Source organism: Triticum urartu, chromosome 1A (assembly GCF_056163025.1).
Source record: "Triticum urartu cultivar PI428250 chromosome 1A, HENAU_Tu73, whole genome shotgun sequence".
Classification (NCBI taxonomy): Eukaryota; Viridiplantae; Streptophyta; class Magnoliopsida; order Poales; family Poaceae; genus Triticum; species Triticum urartu.
In genome coordinates this window covers 30,391,474-30,417,712 of record NC_141873.1, presented here as the reverse complement: position 1 = coordinate 30,417,712, position 26,239 = coordinate 30,391,474, and the positions used below count along the sequence as shown (strand labels likewise).

General features: G+C 49.4%; 1 protein-coding gene, 1 long non-coding RNA gene and 1 pseudogene across 2 annotated transcripts; 2 read left to right on the top strand and 1 right to left on the bottom strand.

Moving 5' to 3' along the window:
* Positions 1-22: 22 nt before the first annotated feature.
* LOC125532620 (uncharacterized) lies at positions 23-2,342 on the bottom strand (annotated as a pseudogene).
* Positions 2,343-3,185: 843 nt separating this feature from the next.
* LOC147988730 (uncharacterized) lies at positions 3,186-3,725 on the top strand. The gene has a single exon (XM_087535728.1). The coding sequence runs from the start codon at positions 3,186-3,188 to the stop codon at positions 3,723-3,725; it is 540 nt and encodes a 179-aa protein (XP_087391854.1).
* A 4,490-nt stretch (positions 3,726-8,215) lies between these two features.
* LOC125544249 (uncharacterized) lies at positions 8,216-11,852 on the top strand. Its single transcript, XR_015617989.1, has 3 exons — positions 8,216-8,566; positions 8,696-8,916; positions 9,472-11,852. It is a non-coding gene; the product is annotated as an uncharacterized LOC125544249 (long non-coding RNA).
* The last annotated feature ends 14,387 nt before the right edge of the window (positions 11,853-26,239 follow it).

Here is a 26,239-nt window from a genome sequence, read left to right as displayed (position 1 = left end):
AAAAGGCGAGCAGAATAACATTTCAACCTGCAGGCCACAAGGTGTACATTTGTAACACAATAGAGAAGGGAAGATAAGAGAACTAAATGAAGAAAAGGAAACTGAAAGGTACCTTCATCAGGATAGCTCGAACAAGCATAAGATATATCCTTGTGCTCAAGGCTATCTAGCTGTTGTTGGAGACACCGATGAATTGGCGTCATATTAACAGATGGGCACACCTGCAAAAATATATTTATAGCTGGGCAGTATTGAGTGATGAGAGGTGCTGAATAATTCCTGAGACTACCTGGTACAGATACCAGATGTTTGCATCTCTCAAGATGTAGTTTTTCCAGTAACGGCAGGTCTCGCAAGCAATACAGGGACTCTAGACCATCGCAACAGCACATACAAAAAGTTAGGAGTCCATCCAACTGGGCTGCCATGAAATGAAGCTTCTTACAACCATCTATTACTAAAACCTCCAGACATGGCAAATGATTAATTCTGGGTGAAGGTCACTGCTCTGGCAAACTTCTTGATGCAAGATCACTGCAGTGTTCCGATGGTGTTGCTGTACCGAAGTGTTGTACGCTCTCCAACTCTCTATCATCCTGCCCCAGTATGGACCGAAGAAGGTCACACCACCTAATTTCAATACCCATGAGAGAAGGACGAGAACGAAAAGCTCTATCAAGCTTCCACATTGATATATCTTTAGATCTTCCAGGCTTGGTAGGAGTTGATCCCTCCCTTGAGTATCCTTTCACCTTGGTAGGGCCTACTATAGCTTGCTGCAACTATACATGTATTAACTATTCAATGATACCAAGCTTCGAAACTCTTCAGGCCAGTAGATGAGCGTATCACAACCGCCGATCGCTAATTCCTCGAGCTGACCAAACTGTTTCCAGATCCCTACTGTTGGCTGCAATGGACTTGAGCGGAACAAAAAGATGCAATCCAAAGATAGTAGTGTCGAAAGGAATACTTCAAGATCCCGATCAAGCTCCAGTTCTGGTGTTGCTTCTGTATCACTGACAGACAACCACAAGTCAGACAAGCAACACATGTGCCTGGATTCAAATATTGATAAGGAAAGTTGAGCCTTATATTCCTCAATGTCGATAATTTTAAGTTTTCGTGCTTTAGGCAGAGTTGTTAGCTCTGGGAAGTTCTTCAAGTGAACTCTCTCAAGAAGAGGAAATGTTAATTCTTCTCCTTCTATTGCCACCCATCTCTCAATATCTCCAATTTTTATAACCTGAGGTGTTTTAATGGTGGCAATGCTGCAGATGAACTGTGACTGCACATGCTCTTATCAAAACAAGAACTTTGAGAGCCTTAAATTGACCGAATTCGGGAAACTTGCCACACATTGTACAACCATCTGGGTCGAGCTCAGGCCAATGCCCCAGAAAAGTAAGATCTGTCACCCATGTTGGTAAATTGGTACCTTTGTAGAGTATGAGTGTATTCTTAACAACCCCAATGCTACCTGAGGTTTAGGAGCATCAAGGACATCCCACTGCTGGTTCAGTTTGTCTTTATTTGCACGACTGCACGCTTTAGCTTCTGTTTGAGTTACATATTATTGAAGACTAGATAGTTCTAATTCACCACCATGGTTTAAGCCATGTATTTCTCCAATAGTACTGAAACCAAGGCTAGAACCCACCACAAAATATGTTAATGTCTGCAGAGAAGTGACTTTCACGAGTTATGGAGGTATGCACTCTAGTGATCTACAACCATTAGTATAGAGTTGACGAAGATTTGTCATATACTTCATATCCTTAGGAAGTCAACCAAGACTCTCACAATTAGAAAGGTTAATGGTCTGTAGATTATATAGTATATGCTCATTTCCCTGGGAAGCTCTTTGACCCACGTGTTTTATGAGAGCTTGCGATACCTCAAGTGCTGTAAGTGCCTTGGTTCAAGTGGAAGTTTGCACAATGAAAGGAGTGGAAGTGGGTTCATATGAATGTACTTCGACAAGTGTGGTGTTGACCCAACAGTGTGTTTATCTGCATACAACAGCGTCTGGAGAAATGTAGAGTTCTTTTTCTAGATAATCATACAAAAGAGCTCCGATATGGCGATAGACGAGAACAAGGGCCTTGTAGGGCCTTATGACAACAAGTAATTTTGATCATGCATATCAATTATAGTACGACAACTTTAACCATTACACATGAGACAGTGTCATGCATAAGATCATGTATCTTGCATACTGCTCTAGAACGGACCCCCCCCCCCCCCCCCCCCCCCCAAAGAATTTTTAGCTCGTTAAAATTTTCTCTGTCTACCTTTTCAAGATTGTCACCTTCCACCAATGGTATGTAATCATGTGCCATCCATAGCTGGATTAAAATCTCCACATCAATCTGGTAATCTATGGGAAATACTGCTCAAATATCAAAGCATTGTTTCAAGTGTGATGGCAAGTCATCATAGCTGAGTTGGAGTATTGCCAAAGTTGTCGTCTTCTCATTGCCCGTGTTGCTTCTGGTTAGTATGTTCTTCCATTGTTTCATGCTAGTCTTATTACTCAACATAGATCCAAAGTCTTTGGCAGCCAAAGGGGGATGTTGGTTAAACCCTGTCTCCCTCGGCCTTCTCTGAATTTAGTTTGTTTTCTTCAGATAAGTGTCGCTAGACACATTCAGTTTCGACAGTAGCTAGTCGTTTTTCTGTTAGCGTTTTTCTCGCCAATTGGTTGTGTCTTGTGCGCCTTGGCTTGGTCGTAGTAGGCCCAGCACGAAGCTCGGATCATGGGGATGGACGTGGTCAGTAGTGGAGCACGTTGCTCGGGCACGTTGGTGTACTCTTGATGAATAAGAAGAGCAAAACAGAAAAGCTGCAGGTGGTGAGCGCAGCACAAAAAACTTCAGTGTCTTTGTGTGTTCTTCCTCTCAGAATCCCCTCTCTCTCTCTCTCGTTCGAGCTAGAGTTTAGGGAGACAATTGGCATCAGAGCGATTAGATCCTGTGGCCATGTCGCAGAGCGGCGCGCCGCGCCAGTCGCGCACTCCTCCACCCGCGAAACAGTGACGGCGCTCGCCCACCCGCGGCAGGAGTAGAGTTCGACGTGGTGGCGGCGAGGTGGTCGTGCAGCAGGTCGTGCGCGAGTCCAGCAGTGGCTCCGGCGCAAACCTGCAGTTCCCGATGCTGACGCGTGGCGGGTACACGCACTGGGCGATGGTCATGGAGGTAAACCTTCAGGCCGCGTCGCTCTGGGACGCGATCGAGGACGACACCGTCCCTCGCGTCGACGACAAGAAGACCCTGGCGGCGCTGCTCCGATCGACGCCGGCCGACATGCACTGCATGTTGATCGGGAAGGGATCGGCCAAAGCGGCGTGGGAGGCGATCTGGGTCCAGTACCAAGGACCTGATCGCGTGCGCGACGGACGACTGCGGCGTCTGCGAACTGAGTTCGAAACCGTGGCGTTCACGGACGGCGAGAAGATCCAGGATTTCGCCATCCGCATCTCCAACCTCGCCGCTGCACTGCGTTCACTGGGGGACGCCGTCGACGAAGAGAAAATAGTGAGAAAATTCCTTTCAGTTGTTCCTTCGCGTTTTGCACAGATCGCCTTCTCGATGGAAACCCTCCTCGACCCTGCATCGTTGACTGTCGAGGAGGTCACGGGCCATCTGCGCGCGATCGAGGAGCGCATGGATGGAGACCAGGGCAGCGGCTCCGCAGGCGGGCAACTGCTCCTCACCGAGGAATAGTGGGAGGCACGCAAGCGCCAGCCCCGTGGCGGTGGTTCTGGCGTCAAGAACGACGACCGCGGCAAGAGGAGTGGCCAGCCGCGTCCTACCTCGACTCCGCCTGGCTTGGCTCAAGGCGTGGACAAGGACCAGTGCCGTTACTGCTGCAAGAAAGGCCACTGGGCCAAAGACTGCCGCAAGAAGAAACGCGACGAGGCTGCCAAGGCAGGTGCAGCACCGGCGCCGGCGGCCGCAAACCTCGCCGAGGCAGAGGAGGACGGCGGTCCTGGCCTCATGATGGCTTGTGTCGAGGAAGTGCGCGAGGGCATAGATCACGCAGCCACCCCTGCATCAACACTGGTGACCGCGTCGTGCAACTCTGCGGTGCACAACGGCGGCCAAGTCTTTCTGAACGAAGAGAAGGCCGTCATCACGCCCTCCCTCGACGGCGATCAGGGGCGGCAGTCGTGGTTCCTCGACACTGGAGCCACGAATCACATGATAGGCTCCCTGGAGTCCTTCGCGGAGCTGGACAGGTCAGTGTCTGGCACGGTGCGCTTTGCTGACGGATCAATGGTGAAGATCTGCGGCCGTGGGACGGTGGTGTTCGCCGCCGAGACGGGTGATCACAACGCGTTCACTCAGGTGTACTACATACCTGCACTGAAGAACAGTGTGGTTAGCCTGGGACAGCTGGATGAGAGCTGGTTCGATGTGCACATCCGGCGTGGCATACTCACCATCCGCAATGATCGCGGGCAGCTCCTCGTCGAGGTATCGCGCTCCACCAATCGCCTGTACAAACTCGTCTTCACGCCTGTACATCCAGTGTGCCTTGCTGTGGGGGCGGTCTCTGATGCCTGGCGCTGGCACGCACGGCTCGGCCACCTGCACTTCGACAGCCTAGAGAAGATGGCCAAGAAAGAGCTGGTGCGCGGGCTACCTCACATTGCTCACGCCAAGGAGCTGTGCGAGGCCTGTCTCGCAGGGAAACAGCGTCGCATTCCATTCCCACAGAAGGCCAAGTACAGGGCGACGGCACCACTGGAGCTTGTGCACGGTGACCTGTGCGGCCCCGTCTCTCCACCAACACCTGGGGGCGGCGTTACGTGCTCGTACTGATCGATGATCGCAGTTGCTTCATGTGGGTGGAGCTGCTCAAGACGAAGGATGAAGCCGCGCGCGCCATCGTCAAGTTCCAGGCCGCAACCGAGCTAGAGTGTGGGCACAAGCTTCGTGTGCTTCGCACCGATCGTGGCGGAGAGTTCACCTCGGCCACGTTCTAAAAACACTGCGAGGAGAGCGGTGTGCAGCGGCACCTGACTGCGCCATACACGCCGCAGCAGAATGGCGTCGTCGAGCGGCGTAACCAGACGCTCCTGGGCATGGCAAGGAGCATGCTCAAGGCGAAGCAGGTGCCCAACCTGTTTTGGGGGGAGGCCGTGCTCACCGCTGCTTTCATCCTCAACCGCAGCTTCACGCGCTCCGTCGATGGCATGACACCGTACGAGGCGTGGTATGGCCGGAAGCCTGATGTGAGGTTCCTGCGCATCTTTGGGTGCCTTGGCCATGTCAAGGCAGCAGGACCACATCTGCGTAAGTTGGATGACAGGAGCACGCCGATGGTCTTCATCGGCTATGAGATTGGGTCCAAGGCGTACCGCATGTATGATCCAGTGACGAAGCGCCTGCACGTGTCTAGAGACATGGTTTTCGACGAGGAGGCGCGCTGGAACTGGGAGGCGCCAGGGGGGTCGCCGGTGAGCAGCTCCTTTACCGTCGAGTACCCTGCGTATGCCACAAGAACCGGCGTCACCAAGGCCGCTGCAGCAGAAAAAGCAGCGTCGTCACCTACCTCTGCAAGTTCGTCTCGTGCCTCGTCTGCTGCAGGCAGCATCGTCCCCGACATGCCCGCGGCCACGTCGCTGCCCACGCATGGGGGAGGAGCGGATGTGGTCACGTCAGAGACCACGCCGGTGCCCCTCGTGTCACCACCGGCGGTACAGCCGGATTTGTTCGACAACACGGACAAGGTCTCTGCACCACATCGATATTGCCTGGTCAAGGAGCTGCTTGGCTCAACCTCTGAAGTACCAGGAGGTGTTGAGAGCCCCCCGCCATCGGAGGGTAGTGGTGATGATGAGGAGCTGCACCTAGTGACGGGGGAGGAACCGGCGTCCTTCGCCGAAGCCGAGCACGAGGATTGTTGGCGTCGGGCGATGCTCGACGAGCTGCAGTCCATCGACGACAACAACACCTGGACGCTCACCATGCTCCCTGCAGGTCATCAAGCGATCGGCCTCAAATGGGTGTTCAAGCTGAAGAAGGATGAGGAAGGGAACGTCGTCAAGCACAAAGCCCGCCTCGTTGCTAAAGGCTATGTGCAGCGTCCTGGCGTGGACTTCGAGGAGGTGTTCGCACCGGTGACCAGACTGGAGTCCGTGCGGCTCATCCTGGCGCTGGCGGCGCACCGTGGCTGGCAAGTGCATCACATGGACGTCAAATCGGCGTTCTTGAACGGCGACCTCAAGGAAGTGGTCTATGTGTCCCAGCCACCTGGGTTCGTCGCAGAGGGGCGTGAGCAGGCTGTGTACGGGCTGCACAAAGCCCTGTATGGTCTGTGTCTAGCTCCAAGAGCATGGAACGACAAGCTGGATGCCAGTCTGACATCTCTCGGGTTCACGCGCAGCGTTGCAGAGCATGGCATGTACGCGCGTGGAACCGGGGAGAGCCTGCTCATCGTCGGGGTGTACGTGGACGATCTGGTGATCACCGGCGCAAAGGAACAGGAGGTCCTCGGGTTCAAGGAGGAGATGAAGCAGCTCTTCTCCATGAGCGACCTGGGCCTGCTTCGCTACTACCTCGGCTTGGAAGTGAAGCAGGAGCGTGGACGCACCACCATCACACAGGCAGCGTACGCCTCCAAGCTGCTCGACAAAACTGGGCTGATGGGGTGCTATCCAACTCGCACTCCTATGGAGCCACGGTGCCCGTTGAGGAAGGAGAGCAAGGAAGCCGCGATGGACGCAACGCTCTACCGCAGCGTGATCGGCAGCCTGAGGTACCTCGTACACACACGCCCGGACATTTCGTTCGCCGTGGGTTTCCTGAGCAGGTTCATGGAGGCGCCGGCAGCAGACCACTATGCAGCAGTGAAGCACCTCCTTCAATACATAGCGGGCACGCTGAGCTACGGCTGCGTGTACCGCTACGGCGACGGCGAGTCCCTGACAGGCTTCAGTGACTCCGATCACGCCGGCGACGTGGATACCAGGAAGAGCACTTCTGGCATGCTGTTCTTTCTTGGTGAAAGCCCCATCAGCTGGCAATCTCAGAAGCAAAAGGTCGTCGCAATCTCATCTTGCGAGGCGGAGTACATCGCGGCGGCGACGGCGGCTTGCCAAGGAATTTGGCTTGCGCGTCTCTTCGGCGAGCTGATGCATCAACCAGCGGCGCCGTTCTCACTGTTCATTGACAACAGGTCTGCGATCTCCCTCTGCAAGAACCCAGTTCTCCATGATCGCAGTAAGCACATCGACCTTCGATATCATTTCATTCGTGATTATGTTGAAAAGAGATGGGTGGCCGTGGAGTTCATCGGTACTAAGGGAGCAGAAAGCAGACATACTGACGAAGCCGTTGAGCCGTGTTCGCTTCCAGGAGCTGCTTGGCAAGATTGGGATCATCGACGTCAAGCTCATTCGCCAGGGTTGAGGGGGAGATTGTTGGTTAAACCCTGTCTCCCTCGGCCTTCTCTGAATTTAGTTTGTTTTCTTCAGATAAGTGTCGCTAGACACATTCAGTTTCGACAGTAGCTAGTCGTTTTTTTGTTAGCGTTTTTCTCGCCAATTGGTTGCGTCTTGTGCGCCTTGGCTCAGTCGTAGTAGGCCCAGCACGAAGCTCGGATCATGGGGATGGACGTGGTCAGTAGTGGAGCACGTTGCTTGGGCACGTTGGTGTACTCTTGATGAATAAGAAGAGCAAAACAGAAAAGCTGCAGGTGGTGAGCGCAGCACAAAAAACTTCAGTGTCTTTGTGTGTTCTTCCTCTCAGAATCCCCCCTCTCTCTCTCGTTCGAGCTAGAGTTTAGGGAGACAGGGGAGCCCCCACATCTATCCAGAATCTTTTCAACCATGTCACTTAGCTTAGTTTTCGTTTGGCTTTTGCAAATTGAATGCTCTTGTCTCAAATATTTCCTTTAGGAATATGTTATGTAGATTTATGAGATTAAGACTGCCATTAGTGCACATCTCCATAATTTGAGCCACTTGTACATTACGAGTGGTCGTCGGTATTGCAATTCCCTTGGCACCGTGCTTCGGGCAGGTCCTGAGTTTTTCTTACTTATCAACATCTTCATTCCATACATTATCCAACACAATAAGGTATCTCTTCCCACGGACTCGGCGATTCAGCTCCCGAGCTCAGATGCTCCCATAATTCTCGTCGTCCACCTGAGTCTTGGGATCTGAAAATTTTGGTCTGACAAGGCGCTGAGAAAATGGGGAAATCTGTCGTACAGCGGTTATACAGTAGAGAACAGTGGACCTTTCGTGGACCCAAACCGTATGGCCGTCTGAGCCCCCGCGCGCGCCGTCCTGATCCGTGGCACAGGACGTCGGCTTTTGTGCTGAGCCAAGGACTGGTAGGCGTTAGAGAACTTAACTGGGCCGTTGGGAATGCACGTGCGCACACATGAGCAGGGGTCCATCCCTATCCCCCACCGGATCCAGTCGCACCCCCACTCAGCCGTCTTTTGCCCGAATCCGAGTACTCTTTGGACCTGCGGCGGCTGCTTGAATCCCCGGCGTAGCAGTGATGGAAGATGCCGGCCTTGAATTCTTGCAGGATACCGTCGACCGGTAAGTGGATCTGTCTCCCGCATGAATCTGGTAATCTCCTTATTTTTGTTTTTTTATTTGACGGCATGCTTCGGCAAGATAACCGAATCGATGAATTGTCCACCCTCCATTGTTTGTTTTTTCTTTCAGATTTCTCGTCCAGGAGGAGTTTGTCGACAGCCTTGAACACCCAGATCCAGTACCTCTTGCATTGTTAACGCCTGACGAAGTGAATCCAGCCGCCAGGAAGCCCGGAATGTTGCATCTGGATGCGGCAGCAAGTTGACGGTGGTGGCGCTGGTAGGCCGAGCTGCGGCGACCGACGGTAGCGGGAGATATCACCCACTGCGTCCGCGCAATCTATTGACAGGGTAACCCAGAAACACCTGGATGGACGAAGAGGATAATTGTTTTGTGTTGTTTACCGCTGTACGTTCATTGACATGCTCATCCTGGGGCTATATTAATTTATTTTTGGTCTCACTTGAATTAATGATGAAGCTAACTGAAAGCTTAGGCCTGTTACATATGCATATTGTTATATGATGATTAGGTGGCACAACATTTTAAAATTTGTCTGATGTACATGTGAAAAGTTTCAGATGTAGTAACGGTTAGCTTTAAAAAATCAGGTTGGATTAGTTTATGTGCTCAAGAGAAACTAATAATTTTCTTGTGGAGGAGGCATCAGGCATTACAAATCATTGAACATTAAGTTGTTTTCTTTTTTAGTTCTACCTCCTAGCTATGTAGAAAAGATATCGTGTATTGCTGCTATTGGAATCTTGAAGTAATTGCTAAGTTGACCAAATATGCATTGGTACTAAATATGCACATAGATGCTCAGTAGCATTTCTGACTAAAATTGGATTTTGGTTCTCACCAAATCACTAGTTTTTGCTTTGAAATGATCATTCACATGGCAGGCCCAAAAGGTACTACTTGGTAAGCTCAGAAATTACAAGTCTCCAGGAGAAGCGCTCGGATTTAGGTGTTAAGCCAAAGAACCACAAGGTCAGGCCAGGTTGACCGAGTTAGGTTGAATATTCAGTATGTGCACACCTCTGCATATCATATTAGGTTGAATATTCACCACATCACTATCATGTTCTGGTTTGTACTTTCCGGCTACCATACCTGTGCATATCATTGCTTTTTTCATATTGCTACTTGGTGATGCTCAAATTTATTATATGTGCAATTTTCAGATCTAAATTGCTCTTAAGTAAGCCAGTTTCCAATAAAATGATTTATGAGAAAGATTTTGGCCCCCTCACTCCGCGTCGCCCCCGCTCGGGCGACTCGGGCGGGATCTAAAACCCTAGCCGCCGGGGGTTCCCATCCGTCCTCCCTTCCCTCCGCCGCCGCCGAAGGACGCCGCCGGCTATAGCCCCGGGCTGATGGCGGTGGCGGGGGTCTTCCCTCTTGCCTGCGCTGTGCGGGCGGTGCGGAGCCCCGCGGCGTGGGTGGCACGGCCGATCTGGCCTGGCGGCGCAGCGGGCCTGCCTTCCGGCGGCGGCGTGGCGGCTGCCTCGGCCAAGGGCGGCGATGGTGGGGTGCGGCAGCCGGCCCTATCTCGGGCTGCGTGGCGGCGTTCGGCGGCGGCGGCCGGGTCTGCGGCGACACACCATTTGACCTCGGATCGGCGGTGGTGGCATGGAGGGCCTGGTGGTTGGGTCGGCACCATGCAGGTTGTGCCCTGCGGACAGATCTAATCTGGCCGGTGCGGCCTGCGCCTTGTGCGGCGGCTCAGATCGGCGGCGACCGTGCGCACAATACGTGATGGAGGTTCTTCGAGCGGATCCGGGTGAAAACCGTGTGCTCGGCTTGATGCCAAGACCGGCGTTGGTGGCACCATGTGGTGTCATTACCTTCTTGAAGGCATCACCGTGGAGAAGCTCTAGACCTCTATCCGCTACCTTCGGGGGAAACCCTAGATCAGTTGATCGGATGACGGCGGCACGTTGGTGTCGTTTCCTCCTTGGGGGCGTCATTCTTGGAGGTGTACATGGGATCGAGGGACCAGCGGGCGCCTTTTTTGGTGGAGCGGTACTTCATCCTTCACATTGATGACGGCGGATCTCGGCGGCATGGTGCAGTGGAGACTCGGTGCCCGATGCGCGGTGATGGACTCGCGCAGGTGGAGGTAGTTGTCTGGCGTCAAGGTGGCGTCGATGACGGAGTGGCCTGACAAGGTAGAAGCCTCAATATCTGCTCTGAAGACGGACCTGTGGAAGATGGCGGCGACGACACATGTGAGTGCGTCAGACCAGTTTATGCCCCAAACCCGGTATGTGGCTCGGCTGGGGCTTCTGGCTTTTGATGATAGGCTTAGGTGAGTAGACCGGGTATGTGGCCCAGGTAGCACCCCTTCATCATATGGATAGGAGTAGTGCCATATGTTGCCAAGATGGCAGATTCAGGCATATTGTTGTAATATTTGTAAGGTCCTCGAGAATAATCAATAAAGTGGTCGTATGCATCTCCCAGATGCAGAGGCCGGGGGTCATCCTCCTTTTCTAAAAAAATGAGAAAGATTTTGGCTGCCATAGATGTGCATATTATTTGTTTTCATCATTTTACCCGATGATGACCAAATTTACCTTGCAACTTCGGATCTGAATTGCAGTTCTAAAACTAAGCATGTTCTCTAAATAAGAATTGTGAGAATGACTGTGCAACAGGAGAACCCCTGTTGGTTAAAAGGAATTATCCTTCTGTCTTGTGGCACATGTCTGCCGGCCTGAAAGCTTTGGTGGTGAGCGGGGTTCCTTTCGCCAAGAAAAGGGAGGGGTTAGGATTTGAGGACCGCCTGGCAATTCTGCCTGGTGGTAGAATGGCAGGCAATGGGGAGGTTGATTTTGTGGGCACTAACGGTACTTGTCGTGAAGAGAGTGGTGGCCGGTCTGCAAGTGTGAATGCCCTACACGGTTTAGCTGCACCAGATAAGCAGAGAGAAGGTTCCTTACGAGAGGCTGAGCAAGCGAAAATGTTTCTGCAGCATTTGTCGGCGCGAAGGTCACAAGAGAACCACCTGCCTTTAACTGGGGATGACCCCAAGAAATGACAAAAACATGGCAAATGCAAGAACTGTGGGATGGAAGGACACCAACGGAACACGTGCACACGGCCGCTTGTTATAGCTGAGAAAAATTTCATGCTTGATTCTGTAGATTGCAAAACTCTGTAAACTGAGGATTTTTTGGTGTGTTTCAGCGAGCATTTGCTCCACGCTTGTTCCTTTGATTCAATATAGTAGACATGTTGAATTAATGAGTAAACTTTGTTGTTGTAGATCAATAAATTGTTGGGGTTCACATTTCTGAAATCTTAAATTGTCCATGTTTGAAAGTTTTTGAGTGACATGCCTGATGTGGAGTTGAGTATTTCCTACTGTGGTCATCACACATGTAATTACTGGATCTAGCCATGGCATGCAGCTTGACATGACGCCAGTTTGTGCGTCTTGGCTTTCAAAATTTGAACCGGGTAAATGCAGTTTGTGCAGAGCTGGCTGGTGGACGCCACCCCGCTGCACTAGCTGGACTGCGAGCCATTCTTTTGATTCGGCATCCACTGGTAGAGTTTGGAAAAAAAAATAGATCCCAGCTTCCCCTGCTCATGGCTCCATCTGTGTTTGAATCGGCTGCAAGTGGGACGACGGGAGACACTGACGGCGGTGGTCGGAAGCAGAATGGAGACGGCTCAGCGTAGTACAGGAAAACAACTGAGCCGTTTTCTTGGTTTCTATTCCGCCTTGACCAAACGGCTACCTACACATTTAATGCACCTGCATGCCTAGTTTTTATTAATTCCCATACATCTACTCTACACAGATGAATACGCCACCAGGCACATATCCACATGAGAGCTGACGGGAGAGATGTCGGGAGCATTTGAGCCCGAGCTCAGAAACGAATATCTGTCCTCCCACTCCCTTTATTCTAAAGTTGCTGCAATGCCTTTTCATGATTAATCTCATTGGTCTAACAGATGTTACTTGCAACCTTAACAATGTCAAAATCATCAAACACCCACCAGCACCTCTGGAGATGGAAATACTCCTCGATTTCCGGGTCATTGTAGACAAGCCGAGCAAAGGTGTTCTCGCCCAACCCACCCAATCAAACAATGGAAGGGTGATGAGATCCCTGTCACTAGCTTGACCAATCAATATACTCACGATCTACTCTTCTCTTCTTATCTGGACATCCCGACAATGTCATTCTCGGAGTCGAGTAAGGTGGAATCTGTAATGCATGTGCCACTACTTAGATGCACTAGCGGATCTAGATTTGGACCAACAAGGGGGCAACATTATGAAGGGTTGTAGTTTTTTTGCAAAACACATTACAAATAGTTAATAAAGTACTTCATATACATATGAATGCACTAGTAAAAACATTCTGGAAAGTGGGTGGGGGGGGGGGGGGCAATTGCCCCCATGACCGCCACACTAGAACCTCCCATGCTTAGATGGTGGTGCCTATTGCATCTGTTTGAATCCAAAGGTATTCACCCATATGACAAGGTCGTTAATGGTTTGCACAATTCTGCACAGTTTCTTGCCCATCCTAGGGTACCTTCTTGAGGGCCTCGAGCCAGACACCAACTTCGCACCAGAAAGCTTCTTTCGCCAGTTCTTTGATGATGTGCAAGACTGCCGCCATATCAAGCTCCAGGATCTCATGGTGCTTCTCCATGCCATCCATCACCTTGTACTGGTCCACCAGGAAGCTGGTTGCCTTGTTCATCAACATGGATACCAACGACTTGACCACACGCTCCGTCATTGTTGTTCTCCTTTCACAACTCCTAACTTACGAGGAACACATAAGCCCTACACGGAAGAGAAAATGGTGCGAGATTGGCACTGATTCAAGGAAACTGGTGCTGATTTGCTGCGTCGGGAGGCCGTGTGCGGGAATGGAAACTTAGCGGCGACATGGAATAGAGATAAGAGGGGAACGGGATGGCAGCGGAGCCTTGACCGGCGACGGCAGCTGCCTGCCGTTATCAGACAACAAGCCTTGGTTTGAGACATCTAGTTAATTACAACATGACGTATCATGAATAATTAAACCGTATATGAGAATCATACCGAAGAAGCCATTTTAGGTCTTATTAATCAAAATTTGTTTTTATGATGATCGGTGTCGGTTATGAACTGATATTTCCACAATCATTTGGATTTAGATATTTTGTTCATTTATGCACATGGTCGGTGCGTCGCCTATTTTTTTGGTGGTTGTCCCAAGATGGAAATTAACAAGATCTAAGAAGTTTGTGGCTGTATCAAGAATGTTGTTTCTTTTTTCTTTCTTTAAGCCAACACTATTCATGCTAGCTAGCTTAAATGTACGTGTGTAGCAAAATATTTTGACGAGAAAAGAAACTTGTGAAGGAGAAAAAAGCGTCACTGTCAGGCAATAGAGAGAGAAGTGCTGGGGGGACATTATAGTTTTTCTTCGAAACCCCAAAACACTATTTTCATAGCCAAGATGGAGTCCGACCCATCGCATGTTAATGTCCCATATATTGTATGTGCCTTAGAGATGTTATTTCCTTGACAGCTGTGGCCACACTTGAAGGAAGAACAATAAAATCCCAAACATGTGAAGTTTGGTGAAGCAATGAAGTCTGCATTTGCACCATATCTATAAGTAACTAGCTTCCTCATGTAGCAGAAGCAATGCTTGAAACTATAACAAAGGTGTGTGACAATCACGTACAATGCACATAAGTCTTTGGAGAGAGCAAAAGTAGTGGCTACAATGAGGTAGCACCAACAGTTGAATGGGGACATCTTTTAGAAATGGGATACATTGGAAATTTAAATTACAGAGCACAGGGAGTTTCTTGCAATTGTAAGAAGAACTCTGACGGAACTGAGCTCATCTCTGTAGTAAACAAGCAGAGGTTTGATGCAACACATGAGCGAGCGTGTCGACTCTTAAGACGACAGACGGATCTTCCCCTCGAAGGGCTGATTCACCAACTAGATTGATCATTCGGATGCCTCTACCAACTAATTCGTGCACGCATTGATTCTTGTAACGCAACATGTGTTCTTGGTAGTAAAGTGCCCCCTTCCAACAATTATTTGAATTGTGTTGAAATCACACGCCATTAAACAACGGGTAAACCAAGTGGTTTATCCTGGTGTGCTAGCTACTGCTTCATTTTGTATAGAGATAACACTTTCTCTTTCTTAGCGCTTCAGCTCGTGAGAAAATCCGGTTGTCCTTTGGTTGTCTGCCTTTTTTATTCTCTAACATGACTCAGGTTGATCTAATTGACTTGGCAGTTAGAGTATCGGTTTCATACTGCGAGTCATTGGCTCAAATCTAATAGTAGGTAAAACCAGCCAAAGTCCCCACTCTTGCCAGCATGCTAACAAGTACAAACTCGTATCAAGGGGTAGAATGACCAAAAGCATCAATTGCTTCCACTTGTTTGTTGCCTTCTTCGACTGATAGACAAGGTATGCTCCTCCAGCCTATTTATATTTTAGGAACCTATTTTGAGCTTGGGACAACCCGCGACTGGCACAAGGTTTCGGATTTTGTTTTGCTAAATATACCGGACAACCTGCGACTGGCACAAGGTTTCGGATTTCGTTTTGCTAAATATACCACCCCAGAGCAAAGTTGGCGAAATTCGTTTTTTTCGGAAAATTCCGGACAAAAAGCGCCCTCCAAAATTCGAATTCTTAAACGCGAATTGAGCGAAATTGTCCACAAAAATGAAATCCTATAGCAATGAGAATAAAGTAGAACCTAGCTGAACAAAAAGGGTCCGTTGATTGGATATACACACATGATCCTAAAATTGCTCAACCAGCGGGAATCAGAGTCTCGGGCTGCCCACGCACGCGCACCTGCTGGATCTGTTCTGTCCGCCGGACGAGACGCCCGTGCCACAGCCAACAGCCCGTCCCGCCATGGAAGAAAGTGAGCACATTGGGTGCGAGGACAAGGGGGCAGCACGAGCACATCGGGTGCGAGGACGGCACCGCCAATTAGAGAGAAGAGTTGAGGAATTTTACATCTTCATAGGGTTCGTCTACCGGCGGAGGAGCCTAGTGGGCAAGGTGTGGCAGCCGCCACACCTTGATTTGGCACCAATTTTTTTTTATACCTATCATGCAGTTTTTCTTCATGGGAATACCTAAGCATATACTGCTTGTTGGTTTTAGACCCCGGTAGATCTTTGTATATGGTAGATTATGATTTGCAATCATCTCCTGCCTTATTTCTAGGAGAGACTTCTTGTCCTTCAAGTCTTGTATTCTATATAAACCGTCCGAGAGGCTCAACACAACATCCATCATATTCCACAATAATCCCTTTCTCTTCCTTCTAACATGGTATCGGCCTAATCGATCCTAGACCCTAGCCGCCGCCGCTTCTGCACCCGCGCGCCGCCCCCAGGGCAGTCGGCCTCGATGACCGCCGCCGGGGGCCGCGCCGCCCGTACCTAGGATTCGTCCGCCGATCGTGTTGACCGACTGCCCTAGAGAGTCTTTTTCCCGATCCATTGATCGGAGTTTTTCTCTCTCGCCGGTCGTCTTGATCAGCGGTTCTTTTTTGGTCTACCGATCTCAGATCGGCTTGAGTCGCCCACCGTCGTTCGTCACCTAAAACGCGCCTCTACTTCGACCTTGGCGGCGATTACACCAGCCATCTTCCGCTGTGCGGCAAGGTTTGGCACACGGCGCGCCGCCCACTCCGCTCGCACATCCACCGCCAGCCGTCGCCGCCCCTTCTTCGATCGGAACCGAGCCTCCATCCGGATCGGCTGCCATGCAGTGCGCGGGCTACACGCATACCGCGAGTCAATGCGCTGGTTCGGCGGCCGCTTGCGTAGTCCAGCTGCTCGTGCATGGTGGCTGTGTGCATGTTGAGCCCTGCTCGTGCATGTTGCTGTTGGATGTTCGTGCAGCGTCCCGTGCGGTGGAGACGGTTCGCGTGCTTCCGCGTCCACTCTTCTGCCGCGTCAGGCTGCCAAGCGTACGACGTCCGGTCTAACGACAACCGAATTTCGTAAAGATCGTCCATGAGTATGCACGTCCTTTCACTTTTACCGACTGAGCAACAGGATGCAGCTGCGTTGTCCTTTCGGGCCACAGCGTCGTCGTACCATGGTTTTTCCATGGCTACATCAACCCGCGTGCTACTGCTACGTTGCCTCTTCAGGCCATAGTGTCGCGGCCCGCGGTCAACCACCGCACCGAGGCCGTCCGCTCCAGGCTGTTTCCAAGGCTGCACCTACCCTTGTGCTATCGCTGCATCGTCCCGTCGGACCGTAGCGAACGCGGCACACGATCTCTGTAACCACTCTAAGGTCTTTCCCGTCGTCACCCCGACCTGCTAGTCGCCGTAGCGTCGCCCCTACGGGCCATAGCGCCGCGGCCCGTGGTCCACCGCCGTCCATGCGCGTCGACTTTCACGTGATATGCACCGGGCGCCCTCCTTGGCATGAAAACGTCACCGTCCATGCCGGTCTTCGTCACGTTGTCGGGTTTATTATCGTCTACTTCGAGCATCGCCGCCGCGCTCCTTCTCTAGCTGCCGCCGTCTCCTCAGGCCGCCGCCGCTGCTGTTCTTCCGTGGTGTGACGCCCGGATATTTAAGCTACAGTAATACTCTGCTAATGATGCCAGGTCACCGTGATTACTGTTGCTAATCCCGCATTAGTTCAAAATAATTCAAATTCAAATTTAAGTTAATGATAAACATCAAAAGTTTTCAAACATTAAAACTAAAATGTTCGGTTTGCGGCAAATAATCCATACATTAATTTGGTGAAGGAACCACACTTTTATAAAATGCTAAAAACTATGAGATGAATAAAACAGTAGTGAAAACTATTATGCAAATACTTTTAAATATTAAAGAATTACAAAACTACATTAGCTTGGGTAGCAAAATTATGTGGCAATGGCATAATTGGTAACATCAATTTAGGTGTCAATTTGGGATATTTTTAACACTAGAATAAACAACAATAAAAAACAAAAACACAGAAAAGAAAAAAAAGTATAAAAGAGAGAGAGGGGGAAAGCAGGAAAACCCCACTGCCTTCCCCCTGGGCTTTAAGCCACAACGGGCCGCGGCAGCCCAGCCGCCCCCACCAGCTGCCTAACCCTAGGTCTCACCCACTCTCTACCGTACGACCCCCCACTCTCCCTCGTTCCCTCCCCGAGCCGTCACCCACGCGCACGCGCACACACACACACAACCCCCCACTCTCCCTTGTTCCCTCCCCGAGCCGTCACCCACGTGCACGCACACACACACACATGCGCACGGAGGAGGGGCGCCCCTGTTCGGTCCCAGCCTCTCGGTGCGCCCCTGCCCGAGGACGGTCGCCGCCCGCCGGCGCCGAGGGCCGCCCCCCGGCCTCCTCGCATCTCCCTTCCTCTCGTGCCTACACGTCCTCCGACGTTGTCGCCTCGTCGCCCGACCCTGATGCATCGTTGCCCGACGCCGCCCTGTCGTGCCTCCGTCCTCCTCCGCGACATCACCTCGCCGGTGCCGCCCCACCGCCTCTACCTCGCCGGCGCCGTTTCGCCGCCGGACCGCCCAGTCTCCCCTGCCTCTGCTTCGCCCAACGCAACCAGACGTCCTCCCCGGCCTCCCCGTGCACGTCATCGAGCTCGATGTGAGCTCCCACCTCCTGCTGGCCTCTCCCTTCTCCTCCTCGTGCCCCGTAGCCATCGGACCATCGAGCACCGCCCGTAGCCGCGTCGGTCGTCGCCGTTGCTGTCGTGACCGGCCACCCCGCAACCTCCTTCTTGCGCCCGCTGATGCGTGCCGTCGCCCTCGTCCTGTAGTAGCACGCGGTGGACCAAATGGTCGCCGGAGATGGCCGCTAGGGCCTCGCCGCTGCCCCTATAGATCGTTGCCGGCGTGCACGCCCAGCGCCCCCTCGGGCACGCTCCCGTCCGGGTGCTCGCCCGCTGCCCAGCACCCGCTCGGGTGATGCCTACATCCGAGCGCCCGAACCCGATAGGCCCCTCTGGGCCACTGACATGGGGGGCCCACCCCCAGAATGTAAAAAAATAGAAGAAAATAAATAAATTTTATTAAAAGTATTAATTAATAATTAATTAGTGAACTAATTAAGTTAACCAATTCTGTTTAACTAAACTAAATTAAAATTAGTTAACCTAATAAGGTAATTAAGCTAGTTAGCTTTGTTTAATTAATTCCGGGGCAATGACGATTGGGACCCACACATCTGTTGACCCAGTCAACAGACGGTTGACTGATGACATCATGCTGACATCATAATTACCTTTAATAATAATTGTTTAGAAATTGTTTAAAACTACGAAAATTAATATAAAATAATCCATAACTCGGATGGAAAAACTTTATACATGAAAGTTGGTCAGAACGACAAGACGAATCCGGATACGCAGCCCGTTCATCCGCCACAAATCCCTAGCATAGCAAACACTCAACTTTCCCCCTTCGGTTTATCTGTCTGAAAACGCGAAACACCAGGGATACTTTCCCGGATGTTTTCCACCTTCGCCGGTATCACCTCCTACTACGTTAGAGCACACCTGGCACCATTACTTGTCTTGTCATGCATTGATATGCATCTGTTTCCATTGTATTCATTGTTTCTTCCCCCTTCTCTCCGGTAGACTACGAGACGGACGCCGCTGCTGGTGCCACGATCGACTACGTTGTTGACGACCCCTCCTTGCTAGAGAAACCAGGCAAGCCCTCCCTTGATCATCAGATATCACATATTCTTCTCTCTACTGCTTGCATTCGAGTAGTGTAGCATGTTATTGCTTTCGGTTAATCCTATTTTGATGCATAGCATGTCATTGTTGCTACAGTTGATACTCTTACCTACAATCCTAAATGCTTAGTATAGGATGCTAGTTTTCCATCAGTGGCCCTTCATTCTTGTCCGTCTTCCATGCTATACTATCGGGCCGTGATCACTTAGGAGGTAATCACGGATATATATGCTATACATATTACACATGATACATGTTGTGACTAAAGTTGGGTCGGCTCGTAGAATACCCGCAAGTGATTCCGATGTGGGGGCTGAAGGGGGAGGTGGTTCCATCCAGGTAGTGGTGGGCCTGGGTTTCTGACGGCCCCTGACTGTTACTTTGTGGTGGAGCGACAGGGTAGGTTGAGACCACCTAGGAGAGAGATGGGCTTGGCCCTGGTTGGTGTCCGCGGTTACTTCAAAATAACACGCTTAACGAGATCTTGGTATTTGATCTGAGTCTTGCCACTGGCCTATACGCACTAACCAACTACGCGGGAACAATTATGGGCACTCGACGTCGTGGTATCAACCGAATCCTTCTTGACGTCAGTGACTGAGCGGCGCGCGCCGGATTGGACTGGAACGCCTGCTCTTGTATTAGGGAGGCTAGGTCTGCTTACCGGCTGCGTTCGCAACGTGCGGGTGTGCAACGGGAGATGGGCCCAGACCCCTGCGCCATAGGATTTAGACCAGCGTGCTGACCTCTCTGCTGTGTCTAGGTAGGGCTGCGACGTGTTAATCTTCCAAGGCCGGACATGACCCAGAAAAGTGTGCCCGGCCAGAGGGATCGAGCATGTTGGGTTATGTGGTGCACCCCTGTAGGTAAGTTTATATATTCGAATAGCCGTGTCCCTCGGTAAAAGGACGACCCGGAGTTGTACCTTGACCTTATGACAACTAGAACCGGATACTTAATAAAATACACCCTTCCAAGTGCCAGATACAACCCGGTGATCGCTCTCCCACAGGGCGACGAGGGGAGGATCACCGGGTAGGATTATGCTATACGATGCTACTTGGTGAACTTACCATCTACTCTCTTCTATATGCTTCAAGATGGAGGCTGCCAGAAGCGTAGTCTTCGACAAGACTAGCTATCCCCTCTTATCTGGCATTCTGCAGTTCAGTCCACAGATACTATCCATTTCAGTGATACCAATGCATATGTAGTGTAGATCCTTGCTTGCGAGTACTTTGGATGAGTACTCACGGTTGCTTTGCTACTTCCTTTTCCCCATTTCCCGGATATTGCGATCATATGATGGAGTTTGGCTTCGAGGAGTAGTTAGGAGGTCCCAGGCAGGAGGCCTTGCCTTTCCGATCATTGCTACTTTTGTGCTAGCCTTCTTAAGGCAAACTTGTTTAACTTATGTATGTACTCAGATATTATTGCTTCCGCTGACTCTTGTGTAATCAAGCTTATGTATTCGAGCCCTCGAGGCCCCTGGCTTGTAATATAGAGCTTGTATTATTTTAATTTATGTCTAGAGTTGTGTTGTGATATCTTCCCGTGAGTCCTTGATCTTGATCGTACACATTTGCGTGTATGATTAGTGTACGGCCAAATTGGAACGTCACAAGTTGGTATCAGAGCCAACTACCTGTAGGAATCCCCCTTCCAAAATCCTTGGTCGAAGTTGAGTCTAGTCATTGAAAAACTTTTACTAACATGGCTGTGTGGCTTACGGGCCCACGTCGTCATTGGGTGGTATTAGGATATTTTATTCCTCGTCTATAGTCTGGGACTCTCATCTCTCTTCTATTCGGGTTAAATGAATTTTGCTAAATCTAACATTAGGATCTCGTGATCGCTTTCACTCGGAGAGCACCTTATTACCAATGATCGTCTACTGCACCAGAAGATTCCAAAGACACTCTATGATGTTCTCTAGAGACTATGTGCCATCGCATATACAATTCCCTACCACTGATAAATCCTTATGGATAACTACTTGCACTTGCCATTCATACGTTCGATCCCAGTTGCCCTTGTTATTACTTGATACCCTGAAAAATTCTCCGATATTCCGAGAATCCCTTGTGCCTACTGCTTTGCAGCTTTTTCCACGTTAATACCCCTACGGATAATTCCTCGCACTTACCGAGTATCCGCTCATCCCCAGTTGTTCATGTGTTTCACAAAGGTCTTCGAAACACAATTCGATCTTCCGATAAATCCTCAGCAGCTTATTGCTCTTGAAATTCTTGCTTGCTTGCATTATGGTTAATCCCATAAGTATAGTAATCTTAGGCATCCTTTGTCACTATCATCTTGAGTCCGTCGATTCAATAAATTGCGAATGCTCGTAATCCTCAATCAGATCCTAGAATTCATCCTTCTAGCTCAGACGTCATTTTAAACATGAGCTGGATCTCAACCAATCAAATTGCCATCGATTATTCCCCTAAGCCTACTCGACTTGTCCATCCTTAATCACAGCCTTTGCTCCTAATCCCTTGATTTGGAAAGCTTAACTCCTTTACAGTTGAGCTTTGAGTTAGTCAGTTGTTTCTATAATCCAATGCCCTTGCATTTTTTCTTCCTTCGATTGTGTGTCGATGCTCACATCAGCTCTGTTATGGACCGTCAGATCCTTGGTTGAATTATCATCCGACAATGCCCTTCATATACGAAAACCTCGAGAAGTACTTTTCCTTGATACATAATACCATTGGTAAATCCTATTCTCTGATTTGGCCAACCATGCTTTGCTTTCGAGCTGGTGATCTTTACTCTTGAAGCTTGTGGTATATGTTTCTAAGATGCCCCGATGGGCTGAACCTATACCTTCTCTAAAACCGTGTGAACCCAAAAGTTTTCACGAGTCATACTCTTATGGTGCTTCACCAGATAAAATTTCAACCCTACAACTTCTTTGAAGACGAGAAGTGAATGAAAGGTTATGCATTAAATAAGTGGGAGTCGACCTTGAACTTTGTGTTCATGCCCATGGACCTGATTTGGAACTTATCATGGAAGCTTCTTGCAAAATATTGAATCATTTGGGTAATTCTTTCGGTGTCATTAAATTGGATCCCTTGCAGCTATGGTTCCGACCATATTGTTCTTCTTTGATCCCATTCCTCGGGGAAGTTTAACTATTTGTCTTCTTCGGATCAATACCCCAGTTCAACCTTTACTTTGATCTATCATTGAGTATTACACTATGGTATCTTGAGAATATCATGGAACTGCATAACTTCTTATGGGTTCTTCATCAACTGTTATTTCTCACCGATTCCAATTTTCCTGGTTTCTGGGTTGTCATCAACCGAGAACACCGAATACTGAATCGAGTCCGCACTCCGATTCGATAACTCTAAGAAATTTCATTGCTTATGAGTTTAACTCCATCACGTCATTCCTAGCCTGATTGCCTATATCATTATTGTGCTAAGTTTTAACTGTGCTACCTGGTCCTTTTTCCCGGAGCACAATTTTCGACGATAAGATAACCTTACGCCGATCTTCCTCATCGTATCATTTTTCCTTGAACAATAAGCTTGATTTCGAGTTGGTGTCGTACCCTTGGTTCCAATTACCTTTCGCTTCATCATTCCTTTGACTTGATGTCATCGTTGATCGATTACATCTTGATGAAACCTCTCGACAAATGTGTCATGATCTTCATAAACATTCTGGGCTCTTCCAAGATATCTATCAAATTCTTGATGAGAAATACCGTCCTTGCCCCTTGATCATTTGTGTTATCATCGACAACATTAATGCTTTCCCTCCAACACAAACTTGTTCATGTTTTGTGTTATACCTGGAGATCCTTGCTATCCAGCAATTACTCTTCTTTACCTTGGAGTATTACCATCTTTTATTTCAAGAATGTCATGAGAATTTCACCACCTCTTATGAATTTTTGGTACAAGTGATACTTCTTGCCATTTCCGTTCATTCCTTGGTCCCCGTGTTGTTTCTAACTAGAAAACCGACAATCGAACTATGATGTGCGAATTCAAAAGTTCTAGCAACCCTGTTGCTTTGAAGTTAATGACCGACATTACTTTCTTAGGCCATTGGTTATTTAATCACCATTCTAACATTGATCGTACTTCCTAAGCCCATATTTCAGGTGCACCTTTCAGCCAATGTTTAATTGTGTATGTTTTATTTTTCTCTAGCATAGATCATTATATCATTTGATATGACAAATGTTATCTCCTTATTCACATAATTGTGGAAATCCACCTTTTTGGATATCTCGTTGATGTGTCGCTGAGTCCATCAGCCACCTCCTCATCCTCTTCTTGGTTTAATGCTGAACTCTGGTTTCGGAACTTGCTTCCATGGTTCATTTCCCGAGAACCTTAAAATGTCTTTGTGTCAACTGTTGTTGCACCATTTCTTCTCGGGCATCCTGAGTCTGAGGTATCCTGACACCAATCAGATCTGCATCTCAGTCAGATATGATGGTTGGGACATATTTCCAAGAGTTATAACACTAGTCTTTATACGACTCGGTAAGGTGATGTCATGCCTAGCCCACCTTGCCGGAGAATCTATTGTTATAGTTTCCTATTTATCATGGTTAACCATTCCTCCATGAGGAAATCGTAAGACTTATTCTATATGTTGTTCCTGGTGAATCTTTTGTGTATCCAAGTTCAATCTTTGCTTAAAGACCATGTCAATGCTATCTCGAAGCATGTCTGTGGTACTCCGATTTTCAACAAGAACATTTGAAGCCCAATGCTATATGTTTCTTGCTCAATTATCTAAACACCGTCGTATGGGTAATGCCATGAAATTTCTCTGCCCTTATTTAAAGAGTTTTCTACATTATATCCTGTCATGGATATCATGCTCTGTTTATCCTTGGGAAAGATATACCCTTGAAATATGTGTTTAAACACATTTTACTTTCCATTGTTCTGTTTGATCTGATAATCATATTTTCCTTTTCATTGTTTGGTTTAACCTTTCTTGTGATCTATATGATCTAAGCAACAATATTCTCCTGCTTATGTAAACACCTCGGTGTACAATTCTGTCAGTAAGACCCTGTTCCTTTTGTTGATGACCTTCCGGTAACCACCGATGGACGAGAACTTTGCCTATTGGTCCGCCTCGTTCAACGAGCAGGAAAATGGTTCTCTTCGTCCCTCGCCCTTGGTATTGATGTTGCTGTCGACATAACTAATATGCTATCCTCTGACATGCCTTGCTTACATGATCGTGTAAGACGTCATCGCCTTCCTACTTTTAACCCACCTGGTGGGCCCATAACCCACAGTTCCACAGGATCGAAACCCGACTCTCCTGCACACCCCCTGGTTTCCCAAGTTATTCCTCGTGTGTGGCCTCGTATGTAATTCACGGGCCACCTTCCTAGTGATCTATTCTGGTAACAGACACAATACTTAATCTCGTTGCTCTGGACCCCTATCGCACTTTGTTTCAGACATCAAACGATTGCCTATCCGGTTGAAGCTTCTCATGGTACCTTCTTACTTTGCTCTCGATATCTTCTCAAGTTTCAATTCAAGAGTTACTCTCCGCCACCTTCCCCGATATTATCGACCAAGTAGTCAACCTTGCAGAGGTCCGTTATTTCGGAATAACCATCCTTTATTCTTTCGTAAGTACGATGAAGATCTCGAAGAAAGGATGCGTACTACATCATCATGACCTAAAGCAGAGAAATGAAGACATCAACATAATGGATCGACCGCTTCAAGAAGAGCAACCAAGATTGAGGACGCTCGTTAGAATTTCGTAACCAAATCCCTTCCCCTCTTAAATATCGAGACGAGATTCCTTGTAGTGGAGGAGAATTGTGACGCCCGGATGTTTAAACTACAGTAATACCCTGCTAATGATGCCATGTCACCATGATTACTGTTGTTAATCCCGCATTAGTTCAAAACGATTCAAATTCAAATTTGAGTTAGTGACAAACATCAAAAGTTTTCAAACATTAAAACTAAAATGTTCGGTTTGCGGCAAATAATCCATACATTAATTTGGTGAAGGAAACACACTTGTATAAAATGCTAAAAACTGTGAGATGAATAAAACAGTAGTGAAAAATATTATGCAAATACTTTTAAATATTAAAGAACTACAAAACTACATTAGTTTGGGTAGCAAAATTATGTGGCAATGGCATAATTGGTAACATCAATTTAGGTGTAAATTTGGGATATTTTTAACACTAGAATAAACAACAATAAAAAAGAAAAACACAGAAAAGAAAAAAACAAAACTATAAAAGAGAGAGAGAGAGAGAGGGGGGGGGGGAGCAAGAAAACCCCACTGCCTCCCCCTGGGCTTTAGGCCACAATGGGCCGCGGCAGCCCAGTCGCCCCCACCAGTTGCCTAACCCTATGCCTCACCCACTCTCTCCCGCACGATCCCCCACTCTCCCTCATTTCCTCCCCGCGCCGTCATCCACGAGCGCGCACACACACACATGCGCACGGAGGAGGGGCGCCCCTGTTCGCTCCCAGCCTCTCGGTGCGCCCGCGCCAGAGGACGGTCGCCGCCCGCCAGCGCCGAAGGCCGCCCCCACCCCCGGCCTCCTCCTCGCAGCTCCCTTCCTCTCGCGCCTCCACGTCCTCCGACGATGTCGCCTCGTCGCCCGACCCTGATGCATCGTTGCTCGACGCCGCAACGTCGTGCCTCCGTCCTCCTCCCCGGCGTCACCTCGCCGGTGCTACCCCATCGCCTCTACCTCGCCAGCGCCATTTCGCCGCCGGACCGCCCCGTCTCCCCCCCTCTGCTTCGCCCAACGCCACCAGATGTCCTCCCGGCCTCCCCGTGCACGTCATCGAACTCGATGTGAGCTCCTGCCTCCTCCTGGCCTCTCCCTTCTCCTCCTCGTGCCCCGTAGCCGTCGGACCATTGAGCACCGCCCGTAGCCGCGTCGGCCA